The sequence below is a fragment of the Vanellus vanellus genome (assembly GCF_965231255.1).
Source record: "Vanellus vanellus genome assembly, chromosome: 1".
Taxonomy (NCBI): Eukaryota; Metazoa; Chordata; class Aves; order Charadriiformes; family Charadriidae; genus Vanellus; species Vanellus vanellus.
Window position 1 is genome coordinate 185,309,932 of NC_138905.1, and position 21,060 is coordinate 185,330,991.

The 21,060-nt window shown below is 35.0% G+C and overlaps 1 protein-coding gene across 1 annotated transcript in view; it reads right to left on the minus strand.

Annotated features, from left to right (window-relative positions):
* The window catches only part of PCDH17 (protocadherin 17), a gene marked incomplete at its 3' end in the record, with an annotated part of 86,288 nt that overhangs the window by 56,697 nt on the left and 8,531 nt on the right, over positions 1 to 21,060 (minus strand). The window contains exons 2-3 of the mRNA XM_082494870.1: positions 2,103 to 2,161; positions 1,761 to 1,933 (exon numbers count right to left, since the gene is read on the minus strand). Coding sequence (XP_082350996.1) covers positions 1,761 to 1,933; positions 2,103 to 2,161 — 232 coding nt within the window. The remainder of the gene's footprint in view (positions 1 to 1,760; positions 1,934 to 2,102; positions 2,162 to 21,060) is intronic.

Here is a 21,060-nt window from a genome sequence, read left to right on the forward strand (position 1 = left end):
GCATTCACAGTTCAATATATGTTTAAAAAGAATATGAGGAATTTATATGAGCCACTGGAATAAGTTGTTTCTTGACTGTCATGGCCCCTCATCTACATATAATGTAAACCTCCACTCTTTGCATTATAATGAAAATAAGCAACAGGAGATGTTGGCTTAATCTGCTTACTAGACTTCTTATATTTTGACCAGAATTGGGATTGATGCTGCTGGCCAAACTGCAATATTATGAACTCTGGCCATACAGTTCTTTTCTAAAAAACCCACACATTTTAATTTGAGTAACAAATAATTCTCCTAATAAAACTTTTAAAATTTTAATACTCTTTCATGGCTATACTTGATAGATGGAAATCCAGAGATTTTCTCTTTTTCTTACACGAATCTGAGAAAATTAGAAACACACTCAAACAGCTTCTTTAAAAAAAAAAAAAACACACACAAAAAAAAAAAACAGTACTGCATCTTTATACAGATCAATGTCCAATTATAAGCAAAGAGTTGCTGTGGCAAAAGGTCAGGAAAAAATAATCTTTCTGGCATTTATTACTTGGAAAATAAGGTCAAATATGAGGTCAACCTTCAAATATATACAGAATAAATTATACTGCAACATTCTAAATATTCTACACAGCAAAAAATATATTGCAGTCTCAACATAATCAGAAAAATGAAGCTGAACATGTATTTCCTGATGACTGTACTACAGATCAAACTAGGCTAAGAGGCAAAAAACATAGGTCCAATTAATCAACAATTAATAAAAAGCTTATAATATATTTCTGCCATATTTGAAATATAGCTTCTTATAAAGGGTGACTTATTTAATAGTATTTTAACTGTCTTTAACACTGAATCATCTTTCCCACAACAAACTAAAATAATAGCAAACATACAAAGCATTTAAAAATAATTTAGTGGTGCACTTCTTCGTTGCTTACAGCCTAGAAGCAAAACACACACACAACGCTGGAGTGCGTGGTCTGTCTGATGCTTTTTTAAAAAAAGAAATGTCTCTTCAAATAAAAGATCTCATAATTAGATAAAACCCATCTGGAAAAAAACGAATTGGACACAGAGTTTATGGAAATAAACACGCTTGTTTGGCAGAATGAATGCTTTCAGAGAGGATTGTCATTGTCCTGATAGAAGTCATTTTAGTTTTTCACAGACACTCATCTTTGGTACCTCCACAGGATGTGAATGAAATTATACTGAAAATCAGATTATGTTATTATTTGACACTTCTCACACCACTATTAATTGTGAAATCCACATTACAAATAGGAAAAAAACATCCATGAAATGAAAACATCTTCTGATCTGCTTTTATTCTTGTCTGACATCCCAAGTCTCTTTTCCTCATCTCCAAACTACGTGAGGAATGTAAATGACTGGTGTTCTTTCATCTGTTGCAGTCATGTCTAGTTTGAATTTCCAAATCACGCTTTGGTAGAAGGACTATATATACTATATCACAGGCAATGCCAGTGGAGATAAAGTATATTCTAATCATTTTAGAAAAGTACTAATTTTTTTTTTTTTTTTAATCTACTTTGGATACTTGCGGTTTCATTTCATGTCCAATTCTCACAGATACCGAACGTTCTTTGCTCTGGGCTAGCTACAAGATTTACTGTTTTCTCTGATAGTATTATCAGTGGGCTATTCCACCCTGAGAAACGGTAACTGCAGTACTAATAGGTTTATAATGACGGCTTAAACTTTACACTTTTGTAAGCATTGGAGGCTTCACTCACCTTGTTCAAGTGGCTGGCTTTTAGTTGAAGTAGTTTTCATCTTGAGTGCCTCCCTAACAGACATGTCACAGCAGGAGCCTTTGTTAGTGTCTTGGTCACTGTCAGCCTGATCACTGTCCCCATGCCCGCTGTCCCTCAAGCTGGCTCTTTCTGGATCCTTGAACGTGGAGCTACTGAAATACATATTTAAAAAAAAAAAAAAAAAAAAAAAAAAAGAGAGAGAGAAAAGAAAGAGAGAGAGAGTTGTATTTACTTGTTCTAAGTTGAATTGTACTCTCTGGCAAAGCAATTTTGACAAGAATGCAAATGGGAAAGCCGAGAAAGTTATTTAATAGGCCTTACCTTTGAACAAACTGCTGCCTGCTGCCCATGTAATTGGGCTCTGCGGGAAAATTGTCTGTCTGTGAAAGAGAAGGAAAAAAATACGTATAGTTGTACACTGGACAAATCTCCTGCAGAGCAACAAGATTTCCTAGAGGAGAAATGATTAATAATTCAAAAATTCCCTTAATCTTCAGATTTGTACATTTTAATTAAATTGGAAAATGCTGGCATGTAATTATGTGCTCAGAACAATTAAATGATTCCGGTCCACAAATTACCTGCTAAAGTAAACAATGAGGCTCCAATAAGTGGCATTCTCTGTTAGTAACCTGACAGATGACACTGTTTGTGTTTTTTCATTAGTTAGATATTAAGACTGATGGTTATTGAAAATGAGAGAAAAAATTACTTTTGCATATTACAAAAGTGAATTATTCAATAATACTAATTTTTAATCATAATTACATCATCTACTGGGATTCTGAAGCCCTTACTGCTGTAATACAATTTCATATATTGCTATATTACTCTTGAATTGAAAAAAAGTAAACAAAAAAGTGAAGAAAATTTATGGTTGATTAGCTGTGGGGTTTCTTAAATGTGATTGGAAAAGTGTGAGTATGAAAATATTTGGATTTTCTCTCTTTAATTTTCATCAGTATTAATAGCTATGTCAGAATAATGAGAACCACACATGCAAACAAGAACATTAAATGACTGTTGTAGACAAGTAGTTTTTAAAAGAAGATACTTTCATTAAGTCTGTCACGAGTATATTTTTAGCAGCATGAGCTAAGTAACTGTAGAAGCAGAAGTATTTACAGCATCCAGACCAACATGGAGTCCTGCCAAAGGGAACTGAATTCCCCTTGTATCATCAGCTGAAGTTCTTTGGGAGAAAGAGAGACTGCATCTTTCACAAAACTCCATATACTGTACATTCACACACGTCACTTCTTCTTGCAGCTGACCTACTGACAGAGCTTCTACTGTTTTCTGCATCACTTCATATCACACCACTATACTTCGCAGCAGCTATGAGGTTTGCAACAGCATCTCGCATATCAGTATCGGTAACACGGGCAGTGCTCAATTAATGGAGCAGAAGACCCAAGGTAAGGTTTAATGTCGCACAACAAGTGTTTACACAGGTGACTGGCCTCCTAGATATTTGTTTTTCCCTGCCACTCCCCACTCCATATTTTTAGCTTTGCTTTGGTTTTATAGGTAGGTGGTCATCAGAAATATTTGCTACTGCTTTTATGGCTGGAATATCGGAGCTTGGAAAAGACGAGTGAAGTTAGACTGGAAATTTAACAGTCTCTGCTGTTTGCAACAGAAAGCCGGTAGCTACCTGCCAGTCTTAATGCGCATGTGAAATAAATACATGTCCTTTTATACCATGGATACCTTGTGTGATTTACGGAAGGGATGGAAGATAAAGAATTATATTCTGTTTGGCATGTATGAAGTCAATTTACACTGTACTTTCTTCTTGTTTCTAGTTAAATCCTTTGGTTCAAAAATTAGGATTAAAACACACACGGTGTTACCATTTTGAAGCTGTTTCTAATTTAAGCTGTGGAGCACGTAGCATTGCATATGTCATTACAAAAACAATCTGATGTTTTATCAGTGACTCTTCTTTTATGATAAACTGTATGACAGAATCAGGTTTTACTCATCTGTTTTCAAAATATAGCAAAAAGCTCCTATACTTATAATTGTATATGTTTCTTAATCATATCGAAATTGCACATAAGTTGGAAATCTGGGTGTTTATGTCCAACTAGAGACATGTTCTTCAGCAGCATTATTAAAAGAAGGGCCTGTGAAAGTTTTTAAATACTGCATAAGAAATGCAAACAATACGCTCTATTACAGGAGAATTCTGAAGGACTGGGACATCAAACTCAGTGTTGTGTCACAGCTTTTCCAAGTCAGCATTTCAGAAGCTAATGATTTCAGCGACAGGTAACCAAACTTTTTAAAATCTGGCCACTTCAATTAGGGGGCAGGTTAGTGCTTTGCACGTAAAAACAGACAAGATCCTGGTTTTAATATATGCAACTGGAATAAAAGCTTGTCTTAACTTTTGACATGTTTCAAGTTAGAAAAACAAACATTGAAAACAAACAAAAAAAAAAAAAAAAAAGAAATGGAGGCCCAAAGATAAATATTCCAGCATTCTTATATGTAATCTCTTAAATGTAGCACGTCGTATTTTGGAACAGCCTTAACTCTGCCGTTTATTCTTTTCTTGCCTCAAATTGTAAGCTAGTATTTCTCGTATGCAACAAATCTACCCCATATACATACACATATAATCGTTGTGACACTCACAGAGTCCAATACTTCTCAATCCAAATAAACCTTTACAATTGCAGAGACCATGTCTATTTTCTAGGTCTAATATCTCAACTACAGATGCCCAGGAAAATTGACCTTATGCTTTTACTTACGTAAGAAATCTGCCTCTTCCTAAACACAGATGCTACTAGAATCAACATTTCCATTTTCCATGTCATTGTCAGGCAAAATTCCCACTATAAACTGCCTTTTCATCAATTCTCTGCCATTAGAAAAGTCAGACTTTTGCCCTGGAATTAATTATAACACCTCCTTAAAGGTGGTGTTAAGAATTTATCTATAAGCTGGACCACATTAAGAGCTGGTCATACTTTTTATTTCTGCTTTTTCATAACAAAAAAAAAAAGCATTTTGCACACCCTGGACTAGCCAAGATATAAATTTGAAAACAGAAGTTATGACCACAATGTAGCTGCCGTCCTAAAAATGGGAGCTGCTTCTAAGAAATTTGGTATTTATGATAATGACTTTTAACTCGGTCACAGTTTGACCAATTACTTCGTATTGTATTTTGCAGCAATACAAACAGTTGGATGCCACGTTACAGTGAGTTCATTGCTGCAAAAGAACAAATGTAAATACTCGATAACCATATACAGCCACAAAGCTGAGTTGAATTCTTTTCCTTCTGCTCTAAAAGCATTAGTCTTTCTCCTATGAACTATGAAAGTATGATGCTTGCATTGAGCTGTAACAGAGCACCCTGAGATACAGGCAGCAAAGAGAGAATTGCCTCATGTGTGATAAAATCTATACAATAATTGGGATAATAAACAAACATTTAATTTAAGGCGAGGCAGTTTAGAGGAATCTTAGAAAGATAAGCATCCACTTCACAATGGATTACAGAGAGATATGAATGTTTAACTCCCTTAAGCACCTTTTTTTTTTTAAATCCCAGCTGAAGTGAGAGGTCATATACTTAAAATTTTTACACTTTAACATCTATGGAGGTGATATTAGACATTGCAGCTCATGCATTAATCATACCTCTTTTCACTGCATAGCTGTAACACTCAGAAATGAGTGCTACTTTAAAAATCTATCAACAGCAAATAAACTCTTTGTTCTTCTCTGGGTATACAGCCCTTTCTAGGAAATCAGAACCACCGTATCTCTCTGTTTGCCTCCAGTTTTAAGGTAGGCTTCAGTTCACCTGCAGATAACCACCTGAAAGCTGGTCAGCTACTCGAAGCTAAGCAGCTAAGATCCCTCTATAAGCATCAGAGACATAAAAGATAATTCATCACATTTTGGGCATCTAGCTTTAGGTACGTACTGTTCCCAGAGATCACTTTCTCCAGGAACTCTAGGGGAATCTAGATGACCAGCAAAATGCTCATTGTAACAGGTAAAGCTAAGTAAGATGTATTGTATCAGAAGTGAACTACATGGAATTGCAATCTCACGATAAATAACCAAAAATTACTCAAATGCCAGTACTGCTAAATTCCTGAAGAACAAAATAAAACAAGCTCCACCCTCCTCCAAGAAAACTCCTAGGCAGAATCCATCTCTAAAAGTCACTGGAGTTAAAGCGTAAAGACATGTTTTGTGTCTCTGTGATTCAAGGTTGAGGGCTGGAGTATCAATCAGGTTGCCAACAACTAAGATACAAGTTCTTCATTAGGAAGAAAACATACTGGGACAAATGATCTCTAAAACTAAAGCAAAAGCAGAACTGTCCACTGCCCTGGGTAGATACTGGAGAATTAAAAAGTCTATGATGTCAACCTAACTGTCCATAACTCCCCTAGAGAAGAGGTCCTGGTTTTATGGCTCATTTTCATGGATTATTGGAATCAGTTCATTTCCAATGAGAATATGCTGTTAAACCATTCAACAGACATATTTTTTCACAGTTGCTACAATGTCCCCTTAAAAATACTTTCTTCCATCTATCTGTCCTAATATGTGACCCTAGAGTAAATTTTAAATTTTAGGAACACTGCCATTACTGCAATGTTGCAGAAAAATTCCTGAGGATTCCTGTACACGCATTTAATACAGCTTTCTCAGAAGGATGAAGATCATAAAAAATGCCATTTTGAAAGAGATCAGAACTCATATAAAGCTTTCAAAAGCTGCCAAAATTTTAAAAAGAGGGTTACTACCTTTCAAAAAATATCTTAGAGTTTGATTATGTTACCTTTTCCATCAGGGAGCTGAGGACAAGGAAAGTAAAAGAACAGTCAAAGTAAACCTGTGCAAAATACACATTTACTGGTATGGGATTTCAGATGTGACAATATAATTGCTACAGTCTAATAATGTGACTTGAAGGATCATTTACTGGCCAGTGTTTCTGTGAACAACATGTGGAACATCCTTCAAGTGTTATCATCAACTGCCTGTGAAACTGTTCCTTCTATTAGACGTGTTAGAGCTTGCGTATTAAGACCACACAAAGGCTTAGATAAACTACAATTGCTGTTTTGTATTGGTCTTTTTGGTGAATTTGGAACACTGAATTTTATAATTTCAAAATAAAACCATTCAGAAGGTTGAAAGTCAATTGTTAAGGTTCTACTAATTAATTTTAGAATGACTATGATTTCCAAAAGTTTCATTTAGAGAAAGGAGAATGAAAAATTATGGCCAAGAACAGAGTATCGGAAACAAATTCCTCCCAGGATCCATTAACCTTAAATACTCAAATAAGGAAAAAAAAAAAAAAAAAAAAGTGAAAGCTTCATCACTGGAAATAGTTTGAAGCAGCCTGGGCAAAGCATTACACAATGAATTATGGGGAATATTTTTAGCAATGAGCTACATTAATCTCGTTTGCTTTTCTTTTTTTTTTTAATAAGTTCATATTCACAAAGTATATGTGTTTACTTCTGTTGAAAAATTGTAAATTTTTTCTAAATAAAAAGGACGTCCTCTGTGATTCTGCACACAAATATATTTTTTTCAAAAACGTCAGGATTAAAATTACAGCCCCATATTAATCAATCAGATTTCAGTGATTCTGCTATTTCTCAGTAAGGCAATGTAAAAGACTTCACAAGGCTTCTACTTTCAAGATTTTCTATTAAAAGCAGGCTGCCTATTAAAAATAAGAGGTTCCTAGATATTTCCCCCCTTTTTTTTTAATTTTTATCAAAATCTTTGTTATGCCATAATTCTGAAGATTTCTAGTAATCTTTGGTATATCCTATACTGCTTGAATAAAATTAGGGAAAGAGAAAAGAAAAAGTTTTCCATTTCACAGGTCTCTCTCCTAAAAAAAAATAATCTTAAAATCAACATGACTACAAAGAAAAAGACAGAGAAAGTGAGAGAGAGAAGAGGGGGGGGAAGGGGGGTTAGAGAGAGAAAAATGCAATATTTAAGTATTCTTGACAAATTATGCCCTGAAATAATTGTCATATTAGGGAAAGATGTATTCTAAAATGTAAAAAAAAAAAAAAAAAAAAAAAAAGGAAAGTACTTAAACATTAATCAGATTTATGAATATTAGGCTACTAGAATATTCATAATTTTTTCTCAGAATTACAAGAACAAGTATCACATTTTCAGAAATGATTCAATGCAACCCCATTTTATGTAGGTGTTCATACCTGGAACTATAATAAAGCAAAATGTCTTTGCTGACTCTAACTTCTTTTTAATTAAACATTAAATGCAAAAATGAAATGGAACATCTCTCCCCTTTATCAGACTGCCACTTAACATCTAACTCAAGCATCTTCTGTGTCTTTTCTTGAAAAAGTTAATTCTGAGTATTAACCCTTCCCCCATGAAACAAAGATCTTATATAATGGCAATCACATTTCAAGACAAAAGAATTGTATTCTGCCAAATTTAGTTTTGAAAGAGCAGACAATTGTCTTCATTTTGTTAGGAACAGTTTGTGTTCAACACAGTACAATTTTTCACAAAGATTCCTCAGTGTAAGGCTGCCAGTGAGTGTACACACTTAGCCTGAAGTAGAAGGTTTTGATTTCACCAGACTTCCTTCATTAAGTAAATGTATTAGCCCAGCAGAACAAACAAACAAACAATCAAACAAATAAAAAAAAAACAAGACAACACAAAAACAACAAACCCAAAGCTGGGCATAAAGTTCTAGTTAGTTATTCTAGCTTTTTGAAGGAGAAAATTAAATAGGCTGCTTTAACAAATCTTGTTCTAATATGTGCTCTCCAGTCTCATTCTTTCGAAAATATTTTTGAGACATAATTTATATGACATGTACATGTTTAGGAAGTTTCACACTTGCTGCGCAATATGTATTTTGGTGTTACAAGGCCTACAGTGTGTTTATGTGAATTTCTGACAGATGCAACATTCTTCAAAAGCACGCTAAAAACACTGGGCAACAAAACCAGTCAGATCCACAAGGCAATATCATTCACCAGGCTGCTGCACTCTTTACTGAAGAGTGTTGGTGGCTCATGTTTTCTCTTTCTCTTGAATAAGAAAAGCAAAACTGTAAGGGGAAAAAGTTATTCAGTCAAATGTACAGTGTCTTCTGAAAAGTGAAACGCTGGGGACAGAGACTACCATCCTTTCCCGTAAGCGAAGGAAGGCAGATTCTCCCCATATAAATGCCTGGTGCATGTATTACTTTCTTTTAACAAGCACCATATTTATCACCAAAAAAAAAAAAAAAATTGATTTATTGCTTAAGCATTTATATTAAGATATTTCAGTTGTGTTTGTACTACTGGCTTACTGAAAACATTTCTTTCTTAAATTTCTACAGCAGTTTACTTTTTCAATGTACAAGGCACAAAAGAAGACAAAAGCCTCCACTGCAGGGTTTTAGTACAGTGCAAGGATTCGAAGACACAAGGCCCAGGCAAGCTTTCTCTCACCTCATGATGGTTGCACCAAGCCTGAAGGCTGAAGAGGCTGAAAGGTCGCTATAGAGAGACATATTTTTAAGTGATCCCGATAAAAAAAGTAGACTTAAAAGACACTGAAAAGATAGGGTTAATCAGATTTTTTTTTTGGTATGAAATAAAAGACTGAAGCCTTACAGGAACAAGTTTGCCTCTTTGGTGGGGAAGTCAGCTTAACAAAAGCCTTCAACTCCTCTGACAGAACGGATATATGTTTAAATGCAGACTTCCCTCTCTAAGAAAGATGAGACTAGGAAAAAGTGTGGAATTTGAACCCAAAACTTCCTTCTACTGAAAAAGGGAATCAGGAAGATTTTCTGGACCACACTCAAATTGCTGTTTATTTCACAATGGTTTCAGGTTTCTGAGCCTCATTTTATTTGGCACTGGGGAAACATGAAATGTAAGCATCTAATGAAATTAGCATGGTCTGGGAAGAGAATGTGGAAAGCTGTCAAATGGGACTAGGAAAATGTAATTGTAATATGAGCTCTTAAGCTGAACTACTTTTTGGAGAAGGTGTAAGATCAGAACGTCAGAAGAGGTGCCAAACATCACACCACATAAAGAGCTCGAGCTGAAAGTACAATAGCGGTGTTTCTGCTATCACAATGTCAATAAATAAACATAATGAAATTCATGACACATTATTACATTGCTCTGTATTGCCTCTATTCATTTAAGAATGAACGCATTTAAAATAATTCACAACTTGTCAGACGCCCGTGAGCAGTGCAGTTAGACCGGCGCTTTAAGAGGCATTCGTGAAGATCTTATGAAAGAGCTTGATATGACTTATATCAAAATAGAGATGGAAGTATGGGAAAACACAATAACTACTTCACCTGAATCTGCTAGTACAGTTGCATCCAATATATTTACACTGTTCACCAATGATATGTACTTATTGAAGCTACTCTGTCAATAAAAACCACATTAAGAACCTTTTGAAAGAGCTTCCCTGTCAATTAGGCTGCAGATACATTCTATTGCTCCAGTTTTCCTGTCAATTTAATATACTGGATCATATTAACAGTACTGGCTTGTCAATAAGGCAAATCCAAATCCTATTAATGGAGTTATACTGCCAATATAATCGGCTTCCTATTTATCGAGCTCCCCAGTATTTGGGAGAGCTGTGAAATGGGATTATAAGGTTAGGTTACATACATCTGTCTCTATATTACGTAAATATTTCAGGAATTGTATCCTGTTGTGTAAAGAAACACTTGTAATCATGTTTTTCCATTAGATAAACTTCAGATGACAGAATAGTATAATTGTTTACCACTGCTGAGAAAATATTAGATCATTCTCAATTATCACATTATATTTCCTGCTTGCTCTAAGTTACACTGTTATTTTATAAGACAGTCTACTTATGTGCCACACATACAGAACTGCTAAGAGATGTATGCACTCCACCCCACCTGCACAAGATAATATCTGCTCCATAAAATAAAAGGAAAGAGATAAAACACATTTTAGGAACAAAATACGAAGCCCTCCACAATTTCAATGCTTATTTAGTCCTTGTACTGTGCTGTATAATCTTGGTGGAACTGAAGCTTGTAAATATAATTCTAGTGTAACAGAAACCCCTGGAAATAATTAATAAGAGGTACTAGTTTGTACATAAAAAAACAGTAGAAGTTCAGCAAGCCTTCTATTTAATAGAAGCCTTAATGAAGTTGAACATTAGTTGCTTTTAACCACATTCAATATTAAATAACTACTTTGACTGAATTAGCAGAATATACAACAGACCATTAAACCTGATTATATTTAAAAAAAAAACCTTTTGCTTAAAAAAAAAGAAAAAAGAAAAAAGTAATTGCATTACAATGTACTGGGCATTCTCTTATCAAATTAACTCTCTAGCTCTAACTTGAAAATATGGATTTTAAAAAAACATGGTCCAAAATGACAGTTAAAGGTCAATGAATCAAGTTGCCAATTATATTTTCTGGTAGCAGATGGGTGCAATGAAACCTAATGATTGAATTTGAAACGCTTTAATGCACCTTTTATCTATGGCTTCCACCATGTTGAGTCTACCTCAGTATTCCTAACAGATATTATGTTTACTCCATAACAGACTCAACTACAGTTAGCTAACTAGAATGAAATCTGCACTTATCACAACATCCAGCTTATTCTAAGAATATCATACCATGACCTCAAAATAACAATACATTTGGGAGTGTATCTTTGGTAGCATTAGGTTGTTGGGTTTGGTTTTGTTTTGTTTTTTTTTCATTCCAATCTACATGTTAAATATGAAGTCTGGAAATTAAGACATTAAAATTAGAAGGAAACTTCAAAAACAGTGCCTTGAAATTCAAGGACATGATCAAATTATTTGTTATAATTTCAAAAATATTTTTCTCTCCTTGTGTTTAGAACCCTTTTTTTTGTATGGAAGACAGAACTTTATTTTTCCTTTCTTTCTGTCACGCACGCAGATTCTACAGTGCAATTGTGAGCTCCTGGCATTTTATTTTTAATTTTGAGATACATCTGAAAGCTCTTACTCAGCAGGAATTCCCAGTGAAGCCAGTAAGTGTTGTAGAATTTGTCCTATTCTTACCACTGCTGTTTTCCTGTTTCTAAGAGCAACATATCACAAATGTTTTCTAAACAGATAAAAGCTTACAAACACTGCAGTACTATATGGTGGAGAAGGAGATCAAATTATGGCCTTTTAACACTGACAAATTGTTTTGTACTCACAATATTTAGTAAGGGGAAACAGAGACACTGGATATTTTAAATCTGTTAAGTTTGTGTTAACATCTATCCACTATGTTTACCTTCTTCTGTCCATCTCACTAAAGGCAACAATAAAACTCCCTCAAGCCATGACCTGAGGTCCACTGAAATCAATGGATGTTTTCAAATTGGTTTCAATAGCCCTTGGATCAGTCTGCTTACTTCAATTAGGGGATAAGGGAGTCTTTACATAGCGTGCTACATTCCCACAGATACATATGTTGTATGCTGAAGAAAGCTGCAAAGGAGCAGGAAGAAGATTACAATAGTGATAGAAAATGAGAATAAACTCTTAAACATAATATTCCTTTATCCCGGCATATGGTCTTCTCTATGGACAGCATTGAAACAGATTTGTAATGGCAGTGACGGGGAAAGGTGATTAGCTAGGCCGCAAACACTCTATGTGGCACAAGACTCCGGTTCTGTGTTTTTTCTCTACAGAGTGAAAAAAATTAGCAACGAAGATAAAGCAGGACTTGATTCTGAAGCCACGCTGCCTGCACAGAAAACACACATAAAGAGGAACTCCGAAACTTTCTTCTTAGGTGACGATCAGAACAACAGAGGTAAATCTAGATCACCTCCTCTCCTTTAAAGCTGCAAGCTATCCCCTTCCTCATCCTAAAATCCTTCCCCAGAAAAGCAATGATTCACTTAAATTCCTTAGGAAGCAGGAAGAAAATCACAGATGTTAAAACTTATAATATTGCCTTCTGTCTAATTGCTTATTTTAGTCACGCAACTATTTATTTCAACATTTTGTTAAAAATCCCCAACAAGGTATTCTATAAACAATTTGTGACAGGATACAAAGCCCTACTTTCACACAAATACCTTGGCATAATTATTTCCTCTTAGCACTAGAAAAAGACACATCACTAAATATGCTGCCAAAATAATGGCTGAATTTATGACAGAATAGTAGATCATCAAACTTTACAGCCTCACATGCCTGTGCAAGGAGATTTTCAACTGTAAAATGGTGATGAGTTGATTTATTATTTGTGACATAAGATAAATAATTTAGGCTTGCACAAATTTAGCAAGAGGTTCTGTCCCTAAATATATTTTAAAGCCATAACAGTCATGTGCCTATGATGAGGTACCTCATAAAACGGAAAGTTTGATCGAATGCACCATGAATATAGTAGCAGTGGTCAAGTAGGCTTGGACAGAAAAAAATAAGGCCGTTTGGCTATAGGGCTTTGTATAACCATCCACAACTCTGTCAATTCAGTGTTAACCTACTACAATGTCTTCATACAGGTCTCTATATTAGGTTGATTCAGAAAAAGTGAAAAAAATGGTTATCTTTCTCGATAGGATCACCTTGTCTTGAGCACCACACCCACTTATCTAGGGATCTCCACAGGTAATTTATAAACTCAGGTATTTGAGGGCTGACTTGTACTGGTAAATTCATAACAGCCTGGGAAAAAAAAAAAAAAAAAAAAGTTCTGGATTACCACTCTCATTACAGCTTGCCATATCGAGAGTCTGAAATCAGATTTTGCTGTTAAGATAAGGAAGATCTACATAAGAAACATTCTCTGCAAAGATTCCAGGATTAGGAAAAGTCATCTTTGTGTTCCAAACCAGTGTTGGTTTGTCAACATCTAGGACACTGCTGCTGCAAGTTTCACCAGGGATAGAGAGACTGAACATGAATGCTAATATTTGACTGAAGGGCTAGTTAGAACACAGTGATTAAATTATGGCTTTGCCTCTGTATCTAATTAGCAGGATGCTCACCCAGCACATAAGCACCTTTTTCAAAGAGAAAGCATGCAACATCAACTGGAAGATGCATATATACTTAGAGGTTTTTATTTACTGGTTTTAGTCATGAACTTTTAAAGAAAATAGTTAATGCAACATTCTCTAAATAAAGTTCACATCACAAAAGTCCCCAAGCTAACATTCAGAAGAAATGTGTGTCAGGGGAAATCTCTTTCAAAATAGGAAAGGAAATGAAAATACGACAGGTACAGTGCAAGAAATTCCAGACAAAAACTCATGCAAAGGGGAAAAAATATCTTGTTAAGATTGCTCATACTGCTCTTCCTGAATATTCAAATTGGATAATGTGTAACACAGACTAATGCTGCTCCCTGCAGGTGGATCATGAGCCCACATGAAGCCACACCAACTTCCAACATCACTGGAATTCAACATGGAGTTAAGTGCTTAGCTGCAGAGAGTAACCTCCAGGACAATGCCTTTGCATGCAGTTCTTCTATACATATGCCCTCAAAACTTGTTTTCGGGTAGAAAAACTCATTAGGAGATGAATTAGATTACTTCCATAGAAAGTTATTCATTTACATAATTTCAGGGCCATCTTAACTTACTGGTGGTTCTTTCTAAATAAACACACCATCGTGCCATTGGGAATAAAACAAAAGCCATACAATACTAAGGGACTACTGGGTGGCCTTCAGTTTACATGCAACTTAATTAGCTTCACCATAAATTGCTAAGAATGAGTAAACTTGGGTTTGTTGTCTTTTTTTTGTTTAAATCTTCTCAGGCATAAAGTAATAAAGTAAAAAAATGCCCTTCTAAAATATGCTAAGATCAAGAACAAACTCATTCACTTTCCATGAAAATAGAGCTAGGATCTTACTCCTAGGACCTTGTGTATCAAACCTCAGCACAGAGACTTTCCAAGGGACAGAGCCCTGTTCCTAAAGATTTATAATAGCATTGCTGCTTTGACCTTAACCACAGCATAACAAACAGCACCAACATAATGATAATCCAAGCTACCAGCAACCTTAAGAATGTGCAAGGAATAGACAGATACTGGCAGAAATTAATCTGCCATTTTCACACATCTGCCCAAGGGAGGTATTGTAATTGCAAAAATTTACTCTTAGACTGCTGAGACTCATAGTAATTATGTTTCTTTTTTTAATAGAAATAGCCACAGGTAGTAACAAATTGGGTTCTGAGATGGGGAACTGGGCATGCATTCTAACCCAAATTACAATGTAATTGTCTTTATTATAAAATACTATAGAAAACCTATGACTCAAAATTTAAATCAGAATAAAACCTTTCCTTTAAGTAAACTCATCTCCCCCTATGGCTATTCAACATGTACACCTCTTTCCTCATTTACTGGTATCAGCAAGAGCAGCGTGCCTGCAAGCAATTTATCTTTATCTAAAGATCTTTGCCAATACTAACCAAAATTCCTGAAGCTTACATTTGCTTAATAGAAACAGCTTTCCCTTGCTTTACTTTCATGCAAGTAAAGTAGACTAACAAGTAGGTCAAAATCTGGAAATCTAAATACCCGTTCCTAAGGTTGCTTTGTCAGTATCGGGGATGAAGAAAAGAGTGTGTGTGGTCTACATATATTTTAAACGAACTGAAATTAAAGTTTTCTTCAAAATTCTGGAAGCCTGTTCGAAACAAATGAGCACAGGAAAGTACTTAAAATGAGTTATTTCACGCTTGAAGGAACTATTATTTCATTACAATCGCATTATTGCGATAATGAGACGCATACTGTTGGGAAAGATCATATATATGGTGGCCAATGAATAAATAATAAAATAAATTCATCCAGTTAATTCTGCCCCTTGCAATACTATATCCTGTTCAGCCTGAAAAGAAGCTACAGGTGGTTTAAACAGACAAAATGCATTTACAGATTTAGACAAAATGAAGACTATGCATTGAAAGAAATAACGTAAAACATTCTGTTTTCCTCTCTTTTTCACCCGATGGCTACAAAGCTGACTGACACGTTCCTTGCCTCGGAGCTATGAGATGCAAATCATCATGTGCTTTTTAATACCTAACACAGTTGATGGAAGCAAGTGAGTGCTGATCGTTCTCATGTGTCACATGACTTCAACCTCCTTTTCATCATTACTCTCAATCCTGAACTCTGACAGCGGGATACATGGTTTTAAGCAAGATGTATAACTTCCACCATGAAGTGGAAAATAAGGTCCCTCCTTACCTATACTTTTGCCTCAGGAAAAAAAATGACAACAGCATTTGTCTCTAAACCTGACGCTTTCTAGGTTGCAGCAAAAGGTGCAGATTGACAGCATCTTCCAAAATACTGCTACGCAACAATGTACAGATCATAACAATATCCAAAAAAACATGACATGCACGTTGGACTTTAATAACATCTTTTATCCAGCTAGATAGTTGTTTTTTTTTTTAATCCATGCTGCTCTCTTACCTATGTTTCTCCACATACGCGTTCATACACATAGTTATATCATCTGACATATAGTCTGGAAAACTAAAGAGTTTCTAAGGCTTTCTGGTTGCCATTTTTAAAAGGCTTTTAAATTCATTATTTCCCAAGCATTCTAAATTCCACTATATTCTCATTGCCATTTGATCCACTGAAATGATGAAGAGATCAGAAAAGAACACACTTGGTACTTTACAGCTGTGGCTGGATAATCTTGCTCACGATCATCAAAGCAGGATTGTTTTTATGATCTTCAAATCTGCATATCAAATTACGCGCATCTATGCGAAAAAGTAAAAATATCAAATATTCAGACATCAGGACTATCTCAATAGAGTACTACAGAATGCAGTTGGAGGCTAAGTGAAACGAACGGCTTTTGCAGCTTTGCAGAGTTTTTAAAGCAAAGGAGAGAAGCAACAGGGAGCAGTTCAGCTAACACAGGCTCACAGATTCTGGGCTGAATTCTGCACATGCTTGCGCACATCAACAACTCCATTCCTGTAAACGATCTGTTTAACTCCGTGGTGCTATTGACCTAAATTAAAATATTCACTGAATAAGTGTTTTAAGGACCATGCCTTGAAAGACATAATACTAACACAATTATACACAGATAAGTTAGTTTCCATAGGCCTCGAAATTACTTATGCGCTGGTTAAGTACATGATCCTGCTCTTTGTAGATTTGTGAAAAAGCAGTCTTTTCCTCAGTACTGGTAGGAACGAAGCCCAAGTGCTGAACCTGAGGTGCGCTACTAAAACAATATTCTTTTCTTTTTTTCACCTTTAAATTTTTATAGAATTTAAATCTTTTCATTAGGAATTAATGAAAACGTGTTTAGCCCACTTCAGCTCACCTTTTTTTTTTTTTTTTTTAACTGAGTTGTAGCTAAACAATCTTAACCATAAGCGGTTGCTTAGCAATCAGTAAAGAACGAGACAGAAATATAGTAAGTAAAGAAACTGACTGACATGTTCTGTGTTTGAATCATGGCATTCATTAAAAACAACAGAATAATACCAACAGAAGTTTGAAAGAAAACTCTATTAATAAAAGAATACGTACAACTCTCTTTAGGAACAAATTATGCATTTAAAAGCTACAAATTGTGATTCACATGTCTGCTCTCTAAAAAATCCCTAGCTATTATTAAAAATACATTAAAATCCTTCAAATTTTGATGAAGCCATTATTTACCTTTTGTTTTTAATTCAGTTGTCAAGTGTGCTTCCAATGATTTTAAAAACAGTATATATCTACAAAGCAAGCAAGAGTTTATAGCTTTGAAGACTTGAAATTGATTTTTAATGCACCAGCTTTCAAACACTACAAAGGCTGCTCTCTGCTGATAAAGACAGTAAACAAGAAATTGTCCTTTAAATGTTCCCTTTAATGTTTTTCTTTAATTAAAAATCAATCAAAAAACATTGCAACATTAAAAATTTTGAAATTAAGACATTAAATTTTTTTTAAGGTTTTTGACACATGACGCGTTCAAACTGGAATGAAAACTCATGATGTTACTTCAGTTGTGTTAGTTTAATGTTTCTTTGCGCCGTAAACATTGTTAATCAAGAAATAAAAACATATAACATATAAAAGTAGTTTATCACTAAACACAGCTATTTTTATTGAGTAGAAATGTTAAAGATATGATGAACTAGATGTTATAAAAGTACTGAAGTAAAATGTTTTTTAAATACCTTTAGATTATTTTAATATATTCCTTTCCCCTAATCAGACCAAAGCCTATTTATGTAGATTAGTTACATCTAGAGTCTCATTTATCCAACCTGTATTTATCCTTTGATCACAAAGCTTGTTAACTTAAATGGTCTTTTATTGTTATGATTCGTTTTCCCATAATTATGCAGTTTAACTGCCTGATTTTTTTTTGAATAAATATATGCAAACGCGCCAATCATATTCAGCAGTGTTATGCTGGATGCTCAATGAACTGTAAGAGCCATTTCAATACAATAAAACTGCCTGGAAGTGTTCCAGGGCAAGGACTGCAAATACCAGTAATCATAGTGTCACTAGAACTAGTACAGGCAAATACAAGCGTGTCACACATATATCAATAGATGGTCTGAAACACTGCCTGAAACTAATTTCGCATGTCTATCACTGCAAGAATTTACAATGCATCGATCAGAGGTCCCACCCACGCAGCTGAAACTCTGCATTTGTATCTTGTAACAAGGCTTTTCCTTTCCCTTTTAGAGTCCTCCTTTGGCGTGCCATGGAGACTGCAGCACGCAACCACGCAGCAGGGAACAGGATGCGATTAAAAACTTTTCTATTATGGGTAAAAGTACTTTATGAACCAGAGGAACTCTGATCTGATACACACATCACAAAGCCAGCAGAAAGGTCCGTGGCTAAAATAAAATACTGTTCACTTGAAAGATTTTACTTGCCCAGATCGCTTATAGCGTACTAAATTGAAAATAGATCAGCATGGGACTGATTGTCATGGGGGCTGAGAGAGGAGATAGCACCTCACTGCACGAGTGAGATGCACATTGATCTTTATGCTGTCCTGTACAAGTGACACTAATGATTGGCTGAAACTGTGCACTAATGTCTTTGTATGTAGAGGGACTCCTCAATTTTGAAGACACATCACCAAAAAAGGAGCTATTTTCTCATCTCAAGCAAGTGAGAGATGAATTGATCTTATGCTATCCTTTCTCTACAGGTTACAACGCTAACTAGTGGAATCAATTCAGTAGAAGAAAGAGATGCTTCTTGTGTGACCTTAATAAGTAGGAATTGTATCAGCAGCCTTTGGGATTTAGCTAGAAAATATATGACTGCTCAAGGAGGTTATTTAAAGCACTGACTAATATCCTAATTAACAGGGACATTCATATGAATTTGCTTGTTCTTGAATGCAGTACTTAATACTGAGTATTTTATCTAAAATGCTTCATAATTTATCTCTTTTTTCTTTCTCATAGGATTTACAGTAATTAATCCAGAATCTTCTTCTGTTAAAAAAAAAAAAAAAAAAAAAAGCATAAGACCCTGACAAATATATTCCTAGGGCTCAGAATTCACTCTGGCTAAGATTTATGGCAGGCTGTACACTACTCCATTTCATCTCACCATATCAGCAAAAGCAGCAACAACCAGTTAATCTTCTTCTTAAAAACATAGCAAATGAAACACTTAAACTCGAGGAACTTTTCCCCAAAATCATTTTGCCACTCTCTTCCTAATGCCTTTTTCTTTTTCTTTTTTTTTTTTTTTTCTTCTCTTCTATTTAGGTAAGAGCCTGCAGTCCCCTGAGACTTTCACTTGTTTCCCGTATCTCTGAACCCTTTAGCATTAATTTCACTACTTCTCTTCTTACAGTTGAAGTAAAGATACAATTGAAAGTAGCTCTCAGGCTATCTGCTGCAAAAATTTGTCCCAACTGCTCTACTCTGACCTTTTGACATCAAAGGATTGCTTCTATACTTTTAAAGATAAAAACAGAGCTGTATTTCTGCTCCGGTCAACAAATCATTGTTTAAGTTCTTTTCACAGAAAATTCTTACCAGTTGGAAAATACTACTACTAGTGTCAAAATATCTTTTCTTTATACGTGCAGGCACTCCTCCGTCTTGAAGAGGAATGTCAAGACCTCTGCCATCCATCCTACATGTTTTCTTCAGAAAGAAAACAACAGCTCACATACATACATTTTATATGTAGAATGAGTGTCTTGCATAGCGAAACCTAAAACTAATTTGACTAAGCATTTTAACTTTTATAGAAATAGCGAAAGAAAGAGAAATCAAGCAGGATCTTTAAAAACGTATCGGTAAATATTACCCAGTATGTTGATGTTACCTGGGGAGGAAGATAGTGAAAAGGAAGAAAAAATGCTGGGGGAAAAAGAAAAAAAAAATTTTTTTTCATTTGAAAACAAAATCCCAACTGGTTTACAGACAAATGTTGTGACTTGGGAAGAAATTATTTTTTTAATGACATTTTTGCCTCATTAGAGAAGCCAGGTTATATCTATGCTTTCTTAATACCAAGTGATATTTGTGAATATATTACATGTATCTAACGATAATATTCCATGTAACAGTATTTGCTGGATTTTAAGAATAATGTTATATTATGTACGCTTTCAAAAATATATGAAAACATGAAAATATATGTTTAGCAAAATGTTCAATGAAGTCTTTGCTTTCTTGTTTCAGCTGCACACCTGACTACATTACAGTTCACATCATAGTTACAAAATCATCTAAATTCCAGTCTCCTTAATTGTTTGCAAAGAAGCTGTAAGAAAACATCACAAAAAAAAGATTAAATCTAAAAATAAAGGACCCAATCACACTATTCTTAGCTGCACTCTGTAAGGCTCTTAGTCACAATTTACTCTTGAACCACTGAAATCATTGATGAAGTCAAAATTATGCTATTGACGGAAATATGAGTAAGAACAGGCCTTTCCATCAACATGGCTAAGGATAACAGAAACCTGATCAAATCTGTTGTTAAAAGATAACTCTTCAAAGGATCAGTCACTGAATTTGCACTGGTAATCACCAATTTATGTGAACTTTCCCATTTAAGATTAGGCAGTGACAGGGAACACCGAGATGAGGAAAGCACAGACAACTTTCAGAGCCTTTGAGAGCTGTGATCCAGTAAATGCTGTATGACTTGCTTCATGTCATTTATTTCAACTGCACTAACTTCCTTCCACTCTTATACTTTATAAAACAGCAAGTTCTACAGAGACATT